At 39.7% G+C, this 17,949-nt stretch overlaps 1 protein-coding gene across 3 annotated transcripts in view; it reads left to right on the forward strand.

Annotated features, from left to right (window-relative positions):
- Positions 1–17,949, forward strand: part of TNIK (TRAF2 and NCK interacting kinase) — a 412,495-nt gene that overhangs the window by 372,901 nt on the left and 21,645 nt on the right. For all 3 annotated transcript variants that reach the window (XM_023213451.2, XM_023213452.2, XM_023213453.2), the window contains 5 exons: positions 5,397–5,526; positions 11,921–12,082; positions 14,163–14,274; positions 15,086–15,256; positions 17,010–17,153. In XM_023213451.2, the coding sequence (XP_023069219.1) occupies positions 5,397–5,526; positions 11,921–12,082; positions 14,163–14,274; positions 15,086–15,256; positions 17,010–17,153 (719 nt within the window). The remainder of the gene's footprint in view (positions 1–5,396; positions 5,527–11,920; positions 12,083–14,162; positions 14,275–15,085; positions 15,257–17,009; positions 17,154–17,949) is intronic.

Below are 17,949 nucleotides of genomic sequence, written 5' to 3' on the forward strand. Positions count from 1 at the left end.
ACAGACTAGAGACTGATAAAGCAATTCAGAGGCTCTATTACTATAATCTACATAAGAAATAATAAGCTGAGGCTATCATGGAATGCTGATAGTGAAGGCAAGACTTGACATGGTTCTTAAGGGATTGGTAAATTTTAGATAGATGGAAATGATCGTTAAAGAACATTTAAAATATGTGATTATATATGTGAGAAAATAAGGGTATGAAGGGTACAAATGTGTGTATGTTTACTTCAATTTGTAAATATATGTATTATAGTCTGTTCTACAATGTGATGGTTGCATGCCTGAGAAATTTCATACTATTAAAAGTTCATTATAAAACAATAGTTTATTTAGGAATTGAGTATTTGGGGACCAGAGTGCCTCTTATATACATTCTTATTACCTTTATTTTCTTTTGTTAAGGTAAACCTCTATATTTTGTGTTATATATATTTAAAGCAGAAAACAAAAATATATTGTAACACAGTTCCCACCATGAAGTAAACACAGAAAAGCTTCTCAGAAAATGGAGCACCAGCCATTTGGACAAACAGCTGTGGTTTCCGATGTTTAAAACAATAGCTTTTTTCTATGCACTGTGCTGGTTTTGCATTTATTTTATAAGATATAACTTATGAGAGTGCACTTAACTAAGTTTATATTCCCTAACTCAGCAATTGCACTATTTCCCAATTCTGCATGCATAGAAAAATAATGAGTGGAGGGAAATACACCAAAATTATAGAAATGATTACCTCTGGGTAATATAATTATGGGAGATTTTTATTTTATGTATATTCCCAATTAAATGATGGGCATGGACTACTTTATAATCGGGGGGAGGAAAGCTTTATAGAATAAAAAGAATGGAAGGAAAGGCATTTAATTTGATTTGCATCACATCAAGCAAGCCAAAGAGGTATCTTCCCTCAAATACCAGCACCTGCTCCAGAAGGGAAGATTTTGCCACTGTAAAATGACTCTTTTATTTTTCCTTTTTTCTATGCTGTACCCTTTGGAAGGAAGCCACTACACTATGTACAGCCCACACTTGAGGAGTGCAGAATCATGCTTCCCTCCTGTAGGGTAAAATAGCTACATAATTTATTTAGAATTCTTCTGCACTGATGTGTCTTCTCTAGTTATTTATTAATTTATTCCATCATTTATATCAGTATAGATTCGTGGATACAATACTTATTTATTTTGCTGCTCAAATTTTCTAGTTTTGACCATTGGGAGCTCTTTCAATTAGCTCCTGTGCCTCTTCGACTGACATGCCACCACCTGTGTTTGGGTATTGTTGTGCATGTACATGTGTGTGCATTTGAACACTCTTTACTTTCTGACACTACAAGATGCTCCGATCCGGACTCATTTTGTATATTTCCTATGCCAGTCCTGGAATCAGTCACTTCTTCAGTAACCCTGATTCCTTTCATTGGATGATATTAGAAGCCAGTATCTAGGCACCCAGTATGCTCATTACTACTACAGTGTCACTTGTTTTAGGCCCTCTCAGCTAACACAGCAAGGAAATATGTGTGTGTTAGTCACAAGAACTGCTAATCCATGCCCCCATGCTTAACAACATGGCTTTCTCAACTTTTAAAGGGTAACAGTTATCTAACGCCTGAGCCCTGTCTATCACTCTCATTGCCACCTCCCTAACAGTACATTAACCCATGTATATACAAATATTTCTATATGTAGCCATTTGTACCTATATTAAGCTAAATGTGAATTCGTACTGACATCTCCAACTCTAATCCATCACAACAACATGGATCACTCTAACCTCCTCCCCTTGTTTATTTGTAAATTCCCATTCCAACAGTCAGAAACCTGGCTTCTGCCATCAACCACTGTATTAGTCCATTTTCATACCTCTGTGAAGACATACCTGAGAGTGTATAAAGCTATAAAGAAAAAGAGGTTTAATGGACTCACAGTTCCACATGGCTGGAGAGGCCTCACAATCATGGTGGAAGGTGAATGAGGAGCAAAGGCATGTCTTACATGGTGGCAGGCAAGAGAACATGTGCAGGGAAACTGCCCTTTATAAAACCATCAGCTCTCATGAGACTTATTCACTATCACAAGAACAGCACAGGAAAAACCCACCTCCATAATTCCATTACCTCCCACCAGGTCCCTCCCATGTCATGCAGATTATGGAAGCTACAATTCAAGATGAGATTTGGGTAGGGACACAGCCACACCATATCAACCACCCATTTAGTTAATTGTGCACATCCAGTATTTTTGTATAGCAATATCAAATTTGTTAACCTGTATTCTCATGGGAAACAGTTTTGTCAACTAGAATGTACAGTGTTTATGTGCAGTTCCTCTTGCCTTTAGTATTACAGACTCCACTCATTTCCAAGGTTACTTAGATCAATGCCTTTTTCCCACATTTCTCCTCACTGAAGTTGTTCATACAATTGTAATATGGTGAGATTCTTTTATCACGGTTTTTAACATTCTTTCCTGGGAGTTTCTGATCGCAATGATTTTTTAAAATGTGTATACATTAACTCTTTCTCCTGTAAAGTTCTATGACATATCTGAATAGATTTTTTGTTATTCTATGATAACCACTCAATTATAAGAAAATTATTTTGGCACATCCTGGTGAACCCAGTTTCATAAAATTACAAAACTTAACATTGATTGCTCAAGACATTTTAAATATGCAAATAATATCCTGGTAGCCAATTACTCATCAATTCACAGAAGAGCTATATTTTTACAATAAACCTGAATGAAATCTCTGTTAGATATTAAACAAAGCCCTTGACCCAAGATCTTCAGCGATTTAATAAACATTTATTATGTGCTACCTGCATTCCAGGCACCATGCCTGGCACTGAAAATACCAACATTAATGAGATCTAATCATTGCAGGACTGTGTATTGAATGCAGTGGTAGAGATGCACAAAGGGCAACGTGGAGGGAGAGTGGAGAGCCACCTAAACCATTCCCGTGAGGCTGGGATGGGTTTGGAGGTACCTGAACTATAGCTTAAAGAATGAGTTAGCCAGAAGGAGGCAGACAATAGAAAAGAATCTTCCAGGTAGAGTGGGTAGGCTAAAATCACCAGGGATTTTCTAGCATAATGTGCATAGGAAAGTAGTATAAGTTAAATGCTGGTAGAGTTAGAAGTTGGAGCAGGATTTTGTTAAAAAATTAGGTTAGTGAGACAGGCAAGAACCAGATAATGGACAGCTTGTAAGCCACAGTAAGGAGTTCATCCTGTGGTTGATGGGAAGCTACTGAAGATTGAAAGTAGAAGAGTGACTCGGACTTGGTCAGATTTGTGTTTTGGAAGGCTCACTTTCGCAGCTGTGAGGAGTGGATATGAGGGGAAAGGACTGAAGATGGGGTGGCCAGCAAGAAAACTGTTACTCAGGTAACAGAGGAAGCAGGTCTGACTAGGACAGGAGAATCTGATTGTACAAGCATCAGCCTGGCAGATGTCACCAGGCCAACTGAGCCCCTGACAGTAGCAAAGAATCCCTGTCTGATAAAGAAGAACAGTGGCTGCCCTCATGGAAGACTCTTGATAAATACTTCATTGATTTGTCAGCTTTATATCATTTTGTTCCAAACAAGTACTTAAGGCACAAAGTAAGAAAGAAGAGAGAAAGAAGAGCAAGAAAAAAATGAAAGATACACACAAGATAAACAAATGAGTGAAGAAATGATATTTTGAAAACTATGATTTACCAATCTATCAAAATGCCAGGAATTCAATTTTTTTCCCCATGTCTCTGGAACACCATTAAAAGCTCCTTTCTAGGAATGAAATGTTGACAATGCAAATGCCTCTTTGGAATTTCTTCCCAAACACATCAGTTCCAGCCCATATTTAGATTCATTCAATCCATTGGTCCAGTTTAGTAATTGCAATGTAAGCTTCTTCACTATACATTTTCTTGTCTGGACTCATCCTGTCATCTTTTCACCTGTCTGTTTTGGATAAAAATCCTTGAAATATGTCTTTCTCTGCCCCGGAGACATCATAAATCTGGTGTATTTCTTGTTTCTTAGATGAAAGATTCCAGTAATTCTTTGGACTTACATAAGATCCAAGAGGCCAGAGATATTTTTAAATATATAAGAAACAATGAAAATAAAAGAACAAAATGATATAAGTTGCAATTAATATGCCTAGAGAGAAATAAGCCTTGATAACTTTCCTATTTTTAGAAAACCCACTTTAAAAGAGAGGCAGATGCTGCAAAAGGAGAACAAGTATCGCATTAACAACCAAAATCCTTCTTCCAGAAGCCATGTTGTACCAATCTCAACCTGTCGTTGAGCCGCATGACCTGTGCGATTCTCAATTCCCCTGAGCTCCTAAATCAGAGAAATTCTGTGTCATGCAAATGAGGCACTGCTGATGAGAGCAAAGCTCACTATGGGCAGTCAGTCATCACTTTTTGAGCCCTGGCACTGTGCTCTGTGCTACAGGACACAGGAAACATCAGTCTGTGTTCTCAGGAAGTATGTTGAGATCCTGTTACCTTCTCTCATTATACTGTAAACACAATAGCAAGAAAAGAACTGAAAATAAATATACCACCATGCAGGATGATTACAGAGGCTGAATGTTGTTTAAGTTAAACCCCCTAGTTTATGGATGCCCCAATAAGCCAGAATGTTCTTAATAAATATTTCTTACTTATAGAGGCATAAAGCCCATGGATCTAATGATTATTTTTTGCATTCCTAGTAAGTGAAAACTCTAGGCTGGGTACTGGGTAATAATAATGAGCAAAGAGACAAAGATTTTGCCCTCACAAGCAATGAGAGGGAAGGAGAGAGAGAGAATTCAAAAGATAATTGCAAATTGTGATGAGAACTATTTAGGAAAAAGGGTGAAGAGAAAAGGAGAGGGGCTGTTGGGATAAGACATAGGTGATAAAAGCAGACTTCTCACAGAAAGCATCATGTAGGATGAATGAGAGGGAACCAACCAAGGCCACAGTGGAAAGAGCTTTCCAGGCAGAGGGAACAGCATGTATAAAAGCAGGTCAGATTGTCTGCTGCTCAAAGAAGGAGGTGGGGGTCGGGGGAGATCATGCAGAGCCTGGTGACTCCTGGTGCCAACTTCAATGTTTTTTCCACGTAAAGCCAAACGCTTGCTCAGTCTGGCTACTGGGTAGAGAAGAGGTCAAGAGGGGCTGCTGCAAAAGTGGGGCCAGTCCAGACATCAGCAAACATTAAAATTAATATGAGATATGCTTAAGACCACTGACATGTACACTTTAAATTGGTACAGTGTGGTAAATTTTATGTTATTAAAATGTATATTTTACCATAACACAAATAATGAATATGGACAGGAAACAGATATTTCCTAAAGATACACTGCCATGAATGTTGTTCCTTCTCATCTCAGACCAACAGGAGCTCCAGGGAGCAACGAGCAGTACAATGTGGGAATGGTGGGGACGCATGGGCTAGAGACCTCTCACGCAGACACTTTCAGTGGCAGTATTTCAAGAGAAGGAACCTTGATGATTAGAGAGGTAAGTTGGTATAAAAACTGTGTAGAGGAAATGCCATTTCTTAAGTGGTTTTTACATTAAAGTTTTCACAGAGAATGCCTATGACATGTATTTTAAGTATGGGGAATTCTTGGGGGAGGGAGGACCTGTGCTTCGAAATAGTTGAGTGATTTTAATTGTCTGCTGCCTTCTTCCCTGTATTCTTCTAAGCTTTGGCAGTGTGACTTAATTATATTAGTGCAAATTCTTCAGTAGGACAGTAGGAGCTATGCAAATCAGAATATGGAATTTGGGCCTGAGGATATAAAATTGCAAACTCAGATGTTTCCTACAACAGGAAAACAGAAATGAATGATCTCTCTGAATAGCATCACTGGCCTTGTTATGTCTCTTCTCCCCACGGTTTTATCTTTGTGGATTTCGTATAAAAAATGCTCAATAGTTCCAAGAAATGATGATATCATCTTATCTAGTTAAATTAACATTAAAACAACCATTAAGTTATTTTATTGAAAGAACAAAGAAATATGCAGATCTACTTTAAAAATGTACCTTGGCACTTTGGTTGAATGCTTTTTAAAACTCTAGGAACATCATTTCATTTTGGGAGTGGCACATGTTCCCTGTCATCTGTCCTTCTGACATGCAGTAACGCCCCACTGTGTCCGTGCTAACCAGAAAGACCTTGACAAATTAAAATCAATATTTTCTTCTTTTTCAAAACTTCATCATCACCATGCAAGTTTGAGTGCAGATATTTACTCGGAAGGAAAGAAATGGCTGAGAACATTGGGCAAATGTTACCTGACCTCTCCCTGCATCCATCTATAAAATTGTATAAATAATAGCATACAGCTTATAAGATGGTTGAGGATATTGAGTTAGTAAATTAAGCATTCAATAAATGTTAACCATTTTATTTTATTTCACTCTCTCCTCAGAAATGAATTCTCCTTTTACTTGTTATCACCATCCAGTTCTCCCTCTGAAACATAAACATATGTCATCTGTTTTTCCTCTTCAGCCAGGACAGAGTTGGGAAATTCTAATAGCAGACTTTGCTCTCCAAAAAGGCAAAGGGCATCGCACTTTTGTAAGAAAGAAAGGAACTGTAGTTTTGAGATGAATAAGGCCTTTGAAATAATAATTGGCAGCGGGGCTATAACTAAAAGACTAGTTCACAAAGCAACTTGCTAGAATTTCATTTTATGGCCTTGTTGAATCTTTCAAGTAGCCTTTAAAGAGTCCTTTCACATATGCCTGAAATGAAAAAATGGACTTGGCTGCTGAAATTGACACTGTGTAGTGCTGGTATATAAATCTCTTAATGTGGTTAATGGATAATTTCAATGGAAGTGTAGAAGGTTTCTATCCCTATAACTTACCACTTAGGAAAACATGAGGGAAAATGTTCTGGAGTGAGTTGCTGTTTGACTCCAGATAAAAGGACTCCGATTTCTAATGTGGCTTAAAATTTGCTTGAGTCTTTATGACACAGTAAATAACTCCAAGTAGACATTTGGAGCCACATTTTCAGTTCATTTACATCTAAATGGCTCCATGTTATTTATAGCACTCCAGTATTCTATGACCATAACCTGTCACTTTGAAAATAGCATTTGCAGCTGCGCACGGTGGCTCATGCCTGTAATACCAGCACTTTGGGAGGCCGAGGTGGGCGGATCACAAGGTCAGGAGATCGAGACCATCCTGGCTAACACGGTGAAACCCCGTCTCTACTAAAAACACAAAAAATTAGCCGGGCGAGGTGGCGGGTGCCTGTAGTCCCAGCTACTTGGGAGGCTGAGGCAGGAGAATGGCGGAACCCGGGAGGAGGAGGCTGCAGTGAGTGGAGATCATGCCACTGCACTCCAGCCTGGGCGACAGAGCGAGACTCCATCTTAAAAAAAAAGAAAAAGAAAGAAAGAAAGTAGCATTTGCCAGTGTCTTATAGGAATTTGATCTATTAAGGAACCCAAAATCTGTTTGTCCTCTCAATTTCCAATTCCGCCTTCCTCAAATGTGGGTTTTTTAAATAACAAACTGTATTAGTTGGGGTTCTCCAGGGAAAGAGAATATTTACATATATATATACAGAAAGAGAGAGAGAGAGAGAGACTGCTTTATTTTATTATTTTATTTTATTTTATTTTATTTTTTTGGAGACGGAGTCTTGCTCTGTTCCCCAGGCTGGAGTGCAGTGGTGCAATCTTGGCTCACTGCAACCTCCGCCTCCCGGGTTCAAGCGATTCCCCTGCCTCAGCCTCCCGAGTAGCTGGGACTACAGGCACATGCCCAGCTAAATTTTTGTATTTTAGTAGAGACGGGGTTTCACTGTGTTGCCCAGGCTGGTCTCAAACTCCTGAGCTCGGACAATCCACCCCCCTTGACCTCCCAAAATGCTGGGATTACAGGTGTGAGCCACCGCGCCCAGCCGAGAGACTGCTTTATTGTGAGGATGTAGCCTGTATAATATGGAGGCTGAGAAGGCCCATGATCTGCTGTCTGCAAGCTGGAGACCCAGGGAAGCTGTTGGTGTAAATCCCGTTGGAAGCTGGGTGAAGATGAGATGAAATGTCCCACTTAAACCAGTGCAGAAGAAAAAGAGGGAGAAAATTCCTTCTTCTGCCTTTTGTTTTGTTCAGGCCTCCAGCAGATTAGATGATGCCCATCCAACTTGGAAAGGGCAATCTACTTCACTGAGTCCACCAACTAAATGCGAATTGCATCCAGAAACACTTACAGACACACCAGAAAAAATGTTTAACCTAGGCACCCCATGGCCTAGTCAAGTTGACACATAAAAGTAACCATCATCAAACCTTGAGCTGAAAATTACCAAAAGTACATGTTTAAACAAGATAAATGCAGGTTAAAGTTTATCCCTGACAAAGTAAGAACATAAAATAAAAACTCATTGTAATAAGATTTAGCTTATAGGGTGCTATTAGTACAGTTCTCCAGGATGAACTGTAGGAGGACTCACTCAACTTGTCACTGTCATGGAGTGGACTAGATGGTTCTGTAAGAAGATACTGCTCTAACACTCATGATCTTGTCAGATGCACAAATTTCCCCTTGTAGTGCATACCCTTACCCCTGTGGTTCTACCTATCCCTATCCTAGAGCCCCACAGGACCACTTTTTACTCACTTCTAGAATATACCACACCAGCTGTGAGCTGCCATTTGTGAATGGAAGCTCATCTGCTGGAAGAGGTATTTTGCATTCTCCACTGCTGCCCACACTTCACCAAGCAGGTCCCTGTTCTCAATCTTCCTTATTCCCTACAAGCCTCTAGTGGGACTCTATGGACCTTCATCCACAGCACCTTCCTGGTATCAGCTGGTATCTCTTCAGTGTTGATCCTCCTCACTGAACCAGAACACGAGCTTGTCATCATGAAGGCTCTTATGGTTACAAGTAATAAGTAAAAGAACCCACTTAATACAGAGTAAGCAAAAAAAAAAAATTAAGTGGGGAGAGGGTAGGTATCAGAAATAGAGGAGTAAAAGAAGATTTAGGGTGTTTCATGGAAGGCACCCAAAGGTAAAAGTGAGCTGAGCCTCTTTGAAGGACTGGGACAGACAAGAGCTCAGGCAGCTTCTCATGTGCAGGTCTCTGGCTCTCTTGCTGCCTGTCTCTCCTTACCCTAATCTCTGCTTTCTTCCACTTTCTTCTTTGTTCTTTTCTCTCTTCATAGAGGAGCTTTCTGTCCCTCTGCGTGCTCCTGCTCTCACCTCTCCACTTCCTCCATTGAAAGATATTCACCACATCCCAGTTCAACTGCCAGCAGAATCTGACCCATGTCTCTAGGGTTTAATATTGAATTCCAGTGGGAATCTGGTCCCTTTTGGCTCAGGCATTCACCCCTGATTCAATCAGCTGTGACCAGGAGTAGGCCCCTAATACAACAGTGCAGCCCAGAGCACCTGGGCTCTGCCACAGGACAGCTGGGTTCAAACCACTTAGAACCCTGTCAGTTAGGGCAAGATAACTGATGGAATGTCATATATAAAGTGTTTACTGCAGTACTTGGCATGTGTTGGTACATGGAACATCTTTGTGCCAATCCCCACAGGAATGGTGAGAGATAAAGATGAGCTATTATTGAGGTTCTGTTAATGAGGTTCTTAAGGGTGTTGCACATCTGTCTTTGTGTTTCCAGTACAGTACGTGGCACACAGAAAGTGTTTAATAAGAAGGTGCTGGTGGAGTGAACAAAAGGGTGATGACTCAGAAGTGGGCAGATTCAGAGCATACTACAGGATTCCTTTAAGCTTCTCACCATCGGAGCCACTTCCCTTTGTTAGCCTCTCTGAGTCTTTCTCTGATAACCAGTGTGTCTGCTCATCAGTTTACAAGTGTATCTGCATCAGTTTTTGGCTTCAGAAAGAGTGCTGCTGATACAAGAGAGGCCAAAAATTTCTAAAGAGATGACATGTAATTTATGCTAAAGAGAAGTTTGAGGAAAATGTTTAAAAGCTTTTCAGTATTTGAACAGAAGTAAAGGGAGAAACTGCCCAGTACACATAAAATAGCACACAATAAGATGTATTAGGACTGAACTTCCTAAATGTCATTTAGAAAAGGAAATGCTCAACTCTGAGAATAGGCACTAATACACGCTACTGATGGCCACTGTGACAAAATGAATCCAGAAAATGCCCCTCTCCAGGACAGCTCATAGTCCAGGAGCAGGTTGCCAAGAAACATAGAGGACACTAGACTTTCCAGTTATCTCTCAAACTTCCTGAAACATTAATTACATGCACCATTACAGGAGCTTGGGAGTCTGTTTCATCTAAACAGGAAAAAAGGAAAAAAAAAGAAGTGCCTCCTTTCACTTCCAGCCAGAGGCAGGTGCAGAACTGTAATTGTAAATCCATGACAAGCTCCAGAAATAAAAAACCAGACTGGTGAGATGGTCAAAGAAACAGCATGAAACCTTGCACATGCCAGCCCCCAAGAGGGTAGGGAATGTGCTTGCTTTGTTCCCAGCTGTTCCATGTTCAGTAGAATGCTTTACATTTAGTAGGAACTAAAAAATTTTGGGTCAATGAATGAATGAAACAAAACGCAGAGAAGGAAATCATTACTTAATCAGATCTGCGCTAAGAATCCTCAATGAGCCAGTTACATAAAAGTTAAAAAGTGCAACACTAGTCAGGCCTACAATGTGGGCACTGGCTTTTGGAAACCATAGTTGTCTTTTAATCCTGCCTTTCCTCCCTGGGATTTTTTGGCAGAGACTGCTCTCCAGAGCAATGGCTTCCAAACTTGTTAGGTCATGTAATCCTATCAGTAAAAACTATAGAGCATCTCACCTAACACAGTGTATTTATTCACAAATCATACATTTTTTTCTACTGCACTAACATTATGTACATTATAAAATACCTTTGGCCGGGCAAGGTGGTTCACACCTGTAATCCCAGCACTTTGGGAGGCCAAGGCAGGCAGATCACAAGGTCAGGAGTTCAATACCAGCCTGACCAACATGGTGAAACCCCATCTCTACTAAAAATACAAAAATTAGCCAGGCGTGGTGGCACGTGCCTGTAATCCCAGCTACTCAGGAGGCTAAGGCAGGAGAACTGCTTGAACCTGGGATGAAGAGGTTGCAGTGAGCTGAGGTCACGCCACTGCACTCCGGCCTCGGTGACAGAGCGAGACTCCATCTCAAAAAAAAAAAAAAAAAAGAAAACCTTTAAAGGACATTAAAAAGGGATACTAGAAGTGATGTTTCAAACACTTCGCTAGTTATGATGACTTTATTTTGTTACTGCCTACATCACAAAGCACCATAGTTCTTTATTGAGACATTAAACATTTATGATAGTAGTTGTAAATCCATATTTTCAAATAGTATTCTAGATCATGTCAATATATTTGGAACTCCTGTCAGATCCGATTAGCTAATCAATTGTTTTAACCTTGTGAATGACAAAGAGCCCCGTGAGTTAAGTATGGTCTCTACACTTTCTTGGAATATTCCACACACACTGCTTCTTTTCAGCAACATTTTAGGTCATTTCTCTGTTGTGTGGGTTTGTTTCATTGTAACCTGGTAATATGATCTGTAAATATAATTAAGTGGCAGGTACATACAGCACAAGCACTACAAAAGAGTTTACAAGTGTGGGCCCTGCTCAGTCCCTCCCTTTTGTAGCGTCTCCCGCTGCACATGGGACCCCATGCCATATGTGACCACTGTCTATACCTCATGCAGGAACGTAAGGCTTCAGGCTCAATCGATAAACCAAATATTGGCAAAGCTTACTTTCTTTTTTGTTTTCTTAAGTAAAATAGAAATTCGAATATCACCTTCTCGTACCCTAGCTGTGTAAGGGCTGATGTCACTCTTTGCCCTTTTTCCCCCCTCTAACTCCTCCCACATGCTGTGCTCCCTCAGACGTCTGGAGAGAAGCGATCTGGCCACAGTGACAGCAATGGCTTTGCTGGCCACATCAACCTCCCTGACCTGGTGCAGCAGAGCCATTCTCCAGCTGGAACCCCGACTGAGGGACTGGGGCGCGTCTCAACCCATTCCCAGGAGATGGACTCTGGGACTGAAGTAGGTGCTGGGCAACAGCTGGCATGACAGTTCTGCTCTCCTTCCTGGGGTTCTAAAACCATGATCTCTTCAAGAATGAGGCTTCGCCAAGCTCCTTGAAACTTGTTTGGTTGGTTTCTACTATAGAGCTGCCTGTGCAGATACTCAAATGGAGAAATCATGGAAGCAGAGCAGTGAAAAGTTCTCAGATATCATCTGAACCAATACTTGTTTCTCCAGATGAGTATACTGAGGTTCATAGAGATTGAGTGACTTGTCCAAGACACACGGCTGGTTTGTGACAGATCTAAGACCAGAACTGGAAACTTCAGGCTATACAGATTTCAAGGCCAACAGTTGAGATTTATATTTGCATTAATTTAGTCAAACTAAGTATGACTTAAATAAAACAGTTTAAATGATTTGTTTATGAAAAATAAAATTTAATAAATAGATAAGTTCTTAAAGTGTTCATCTTCATAAATGCAAAATTGTGTGAGAATGAAGAAACTAGGTATTACCTTTCCTGTATAGAAACAGTCCCAGGAAAAAGTCTGAATAAACACAATCTGCAGGTAGTGCCCATAGACGCTGATGACTGACACCAGTTGGATGAGTTCACAGTGTGTAGTCATGTTTCATTAATAGTCTTGTCAATCACACATAAGCTCCTAAGTGTGTTTATAAAGCACATGTACTGTTATTTTTGACATTGTCCACACACTAAGTTTTTATGATGCACCCTTTGAACTAGAAAGTTATAGAGTAGATGAGCTTTGCATACCCCAGGGAAAAGAACACAGTGGTATATTGCAAAGCACAGCATCTTATTGTAACTTCAGGCTGTGTGGGCATTTTCTGCCTGAACACCTCTCTTGGTGCAAAGGAGGACCCCCATACGATTGAACCCTGGTTCAAATTCTGCTGCTGCCCCAGCTGTATGTGGAAATGTTACTGCCTGCCCTACCTCTTTCACAGACATCTTCTAAAGATCAAAAGTGAACATGTACGTGAAAGTGATCTATTTGATAGGGGGAATTCTACCTTGAGGAGGATGAAATGGTTTTGGTCTCATAGGATGGAGAGAAAAATCTTGAATTAAATCAGATTAGATCTTTGTGGTTTTCTCCTTACATGTTTAGAGGTCTTGGATGGTGGTTTTATTTTTAAATAAAACTCTAAAAGTAAAACTAAAGTGAAACAACCTTTAGTTAAAGATATTTATCCAAAAAAGATGTGCTTATTATGTTGAATACAGATGTGTTTGTGATGTTAAAGGACAAGAAGGAATGGACATGACTGACATTGCAGCTTATTCAGCAAAACTCAGATTTAGAATATTGTGACATGAAACCTTGATACTGAGTTTACTGTTCCCTCGTTTACTTCTGACATCATGTTTTCATGGTGCCATTCAAGCCCAAGATTCCTTTTTTAAAGTAAGCCTTTAAGGTACATTGCTCACAAACCTAATATCCTTATAAAGTCCCTGAATAATGATGTAAATATAATTATTCTTTTAAGGAAACTATCATGGGAATGAAATATCTTCAATTCCAGCATAAAATCATCCCTGAATTAAGGATTTTAAAGCTTTTGGAGCCAACACCAATTCGCTTGCATCGCCAGGCCAGAGTAGAAGAGCTCAAAGCTCTCCTCCACAAGAGAAAGCCCCTTGGGTTGACTCTGTTCAGGATAAAGTGCTGCTGTGGAGGCTTTCTTACTTAGTTTATTGCCAATTGTGTCAGCCTTTCATATTGATCATGTGGTCAATATAGGAGATTGCTTTTACTGAAAGGGAGAGGTAAGCTCAGTGATCTTACAGACTTTAAGGTGCCACATGTGGTCCAAAATGTAATTTTCTCACTGCAATTCTTACAGTCTGATAATTAACGAAGTCCTACAAATGCACAATGGCTAGTGCATAATCAATACCAGAAGAAGCTAGAGACACGCATGTACTGACTAGGGTGCTAAAGTGTGAACACCTGAATACCCTGAAGAATCTGTGATCATTTTATAGCCCAAGCACAGTATTGTTAGCATTGTTTATTCCTGCAGTATTTATCTGCTCTTCTTAATCTTCTTGCTTATTGATTAGTATGGCATGGGGAGCAGCACCAAAGCCTCATTCACCCCCTTTGTGGACCCCAGAGTATACCAGACGTCTCCCACTGATGAAGATGAAGAAGATGAGGAATCATCAGCCGCAGGTAAGCAAGAAGGGCTCAGTGTTTTAAAAACAGCTTTGTCTTCATTTCTGGTATGACCTGATAAGGAAATTAATCCTCAGTTCAGTAGTTAAGCTGATTACTGCTTAGGTCCTGTCTTAAAAGGAAGACTTTTTAGAATTATTATTTCTGTAGGACTCCTAAAACAAATTTATTACATTCCATTTTTTTTTTTTTTTTTCCATCTCTTCTATTTCATTTCTGGCAGACCCAGGGGGACATAGGGATCCTAGGAAAAGCTGTTCGTCAGTGATCTCTGAACATAACCAGATGTTTCCCCAAAACAATTTCTGGGTACAATGTTTTACACATATTAGGCACTTAATAAGTACATGGTACATTGTGTTGACTTATAGGTGTGTGCATCCCACCACAAAGATCTGGCTGATTTAAAGGAGAATCTTGCTTTCTAATCTTTTTCAAGTAATTGATCATCAAAGTTAGCTTAGGACAGTTTTTCAATTGATAATCTGGAATTTTAAAAAGTAGATCTTTTTTGCCCATATTACAAGAGTGAGGATGGTGTATTTAATTTGGGACTTTCTAAACTCTGCAAGTAGTGTCTATAAGCCTATTTTGCTAATGAATAAAAAATTGCTTTGATGAATGAGTTATACTTTATTCTACTAAAACAAAAAAAAAGTGTAAAATAAGGAGAGTTTCAGAGTTTCCTTGCCTTTACTATAATTCAAACCAAACAAGGAGAAATCATAGTGTTTTGAAGCCCCATCTCCACATCTCCATAGGTTATCTTTTAAGATGCCACTGACTTCTCTGATTCTTTTTCTCAAAGCTCTGTTTACTAGCGAACTTCTTAGGCAAGAACAGGCCAAACTCAATGAAGCAAGAAAGATTTCCGTGGTAAACGTAAACCCAACCAACATTCGGCCTCACAGTGACACACCAGAAATCAGAAAATACAAGAAACGATTCAACTCAGAAATACTTTGTGCAGCTCTGTGGGGTACGTTGGTGCTTTTTTTTTTTTTAAAAAAATAACCACTCATTAATGAACTGACCCTCAAACATTAAAAGCCTGTGGATCTTGTCATCAAAAGAACACTGGTTGAATCATGGGTATTAGAGTCCTAACTTGGGACTATCTTGACCTCAGGAGAGACCAAAAGGAGTTTTATATGTAGAAATAGCTGATACTGTACTAGCCAGGATGACGAGATTAGATTCAGAGCAACCTTGTCACATAATAGTGATAGGCTAAAGCCAGCAAGAGAACTAGCTACCACTTAATACAATGAGTGGGCAAGGCAAAGTCTATAATCTGATCAGAGGCGATTTGTGTCTGGCACTTCGTGATATACCCCATGTTCATTCTCCATGATCCATACCACATCCTGCAAGGGGAATACAAGCATAAATAATGGCATAAACTTTTATTTCAAGCTGAAAAATCAGCCCAGAGTATTTTGTGAATTACCCAAGGTCATAACCCTAGCAATAACAAGATAAAACTTGAAAAGAACAACAATTACTTTAATGAACCTTCCCTTTTAGTTTAAAACATCAGTCTGCATTTCTTGTGAAAAAGATCTCCAGGTTTTAGCGGACCTCAAACTCAGGAGAGGCATGATGAGATTCTATCAAAATCTTTGTTTATGTTACTATAAACATCTCATACAGATTAAGGAAGGACATGTCCCCTATGTACCCATTGAAAATACTAGGCTTGGACTGGGGAACCATAATTTTAAAAGGCTGAAAGCATTTGAAATGTTAATGGGGAAGAGTGTGAAGCCTAGGAACCATTTCATGTTAGAGGCTCTGTCTTCTGGAGAAGAGACAGAAGAGAACAAGATAGCCACATTTAATACTGAAAGGATTAATATGTGGACAAAAAAGCAGACATTTGTGTTGATCAGAAGATAGAAGTACAAGAAGTAAGAGAAGCTATAGAGTTACATGTTCATTAATAAAGTACAGTGCACAATGAGCCTCTCAATGTATGTGTGTGTTGAGGGGTGGATGATAAATTTCCCTAGCAATAAATTTTTAGGATTACAATACCCAGACAGAACCACTTACCTGCCTGTACTTCTGTAGTAGGGATTACTGCATGGGTGTTGGGCTGCACTAGATTTAGAGACCTGAGAAGTCCCTTAAAGTGAGTACGTCTGTGACTCTCCAGCTATTAACACTTCTCTTGAATGAGTTTATCATTTCCCTAAAAAAGAGTAAAAACTTGAGGGCATGGGGCATAAGATAGTTACATTTTGGTTCAAGAAGGAGGAAGGGCCTTTCTTCCAATGGAGTATGGAAATGGAAATTGCACTGTATATTGAAGGTGGGTAGGCTAGAGATCACTGCATAGGGATGGGGTGAACCTTGGGGACGAAGAGAAGTAGATTTATAGGGAGAGCCAAGAAAGAAGTGGTTTTTCTAGGAAGGGAATAAAGGCAAATTGTGCTAGCTTCACATCTGTGCCTAAGGCTCCTATTGACAAGGACTCTGTGCATTAGGCAGTAAATAATTAGATGTATGAATGCTGCTAACACTTTATAAAAGAAAACTGTAAATTCATTACCAGAAGTACAATGGTTTAATTATTATGTCAGAACTTCTACACTCATTAGTTTATGTTTACCTACTTGCCCATTAGTGTATATTTACAAGTCACAGTTTCTTTGATTTTATAGGGACTCTTGATGCAGAAGATTAAAGTTTGTGAAAAGTCAGTCTTAGGGTGCTTCTTAAATTTACAGGTGTAAACCTTCTGGTGGGGACTGAAAATGGCCTGATGCTTTTGGACCGAAGTGGGCAAGGCAAAGTCTATAATCTGATCAACCGGAGGCGATTTCAGCAGATGGATGTGCTAGAGGGACTGAATGTCCTTGTGACAATTTCAGGTATGTTACTAAGATGATGAGTCCCCCAAGTCCATACAGCAGGAAAGGGGTCCACCCCATTTCTGCAGAAACAGTTAGCTCTGCCCTTCCCAGCTAACAAACAAGACAATGAAGTATAGCAGTATAGCCAGACTGAGGTTGCCCACATTTTTTAACACTGGGTATTCTGACCTCCAAAAAAATGTCTCTTACCTCTGCATTAAATCTGAATTAGGCAGAGACACACCACAAAGGCTATATATTTATAGCTCTTTATCTCTGTCAGGACTCAGCAAGGATCTTTGGATGTTTTTAAGGTTTCTGCACTCCAGTTATTACCACATACAGACAGAATATCAAAATGCAGGCTTCCAAGAGGGACATTTAGTAAGCAGAAATTTTTCTGGTCTCTTCCCTTAAAAATTCTCTTGCTTATAGTCCACTGATGTTTTGGCAGGTGCAGCTGGCACACTGGGTGATCAAGTCTACAAAAAGATTTGAGTATGAGAATCATTACTGCTATGCTCTGTAGCTTTCTGATTCCCAAAAAGAGCCTTAAATAGGAAAAAAAAAAAAAAAAAAAAAAAGATGGAGACTAAAGTGAAGGCCTTGTAACAAGTTAAGAATGCAACCTAAAAGAGGGCAGTTTTGTTGAAAGTTTTTATTTTTTCTTTTTGGTGTCTGAAGGAATTTAACGAGTAACACCCGTCACTTCCCATCCCATTCCATCTAGTATGGAACCAGCTTGCTACTGCACTTTATAACCACCTGGGGAAATGTGAAAATCCAGAGTCAGAATCTCTGGAGGTGGGGTTTA

This window comes from Piliocolobus tephrosceles, chromosome 2 (assembly GCF_002776525.5).
Source record: "Piliocolobus tephrosceles isolate RC106 chromosome 2, ASM277652v3, whole genome shotgun sequence".
Taxonomy (NCBI): domain Eukaryota; kingdom Metazoa; phylum Chordata; class Mammalia; order Primates; family Cercopithecidae; genus Piliocolobus; species Piliocolobus tephrosceles.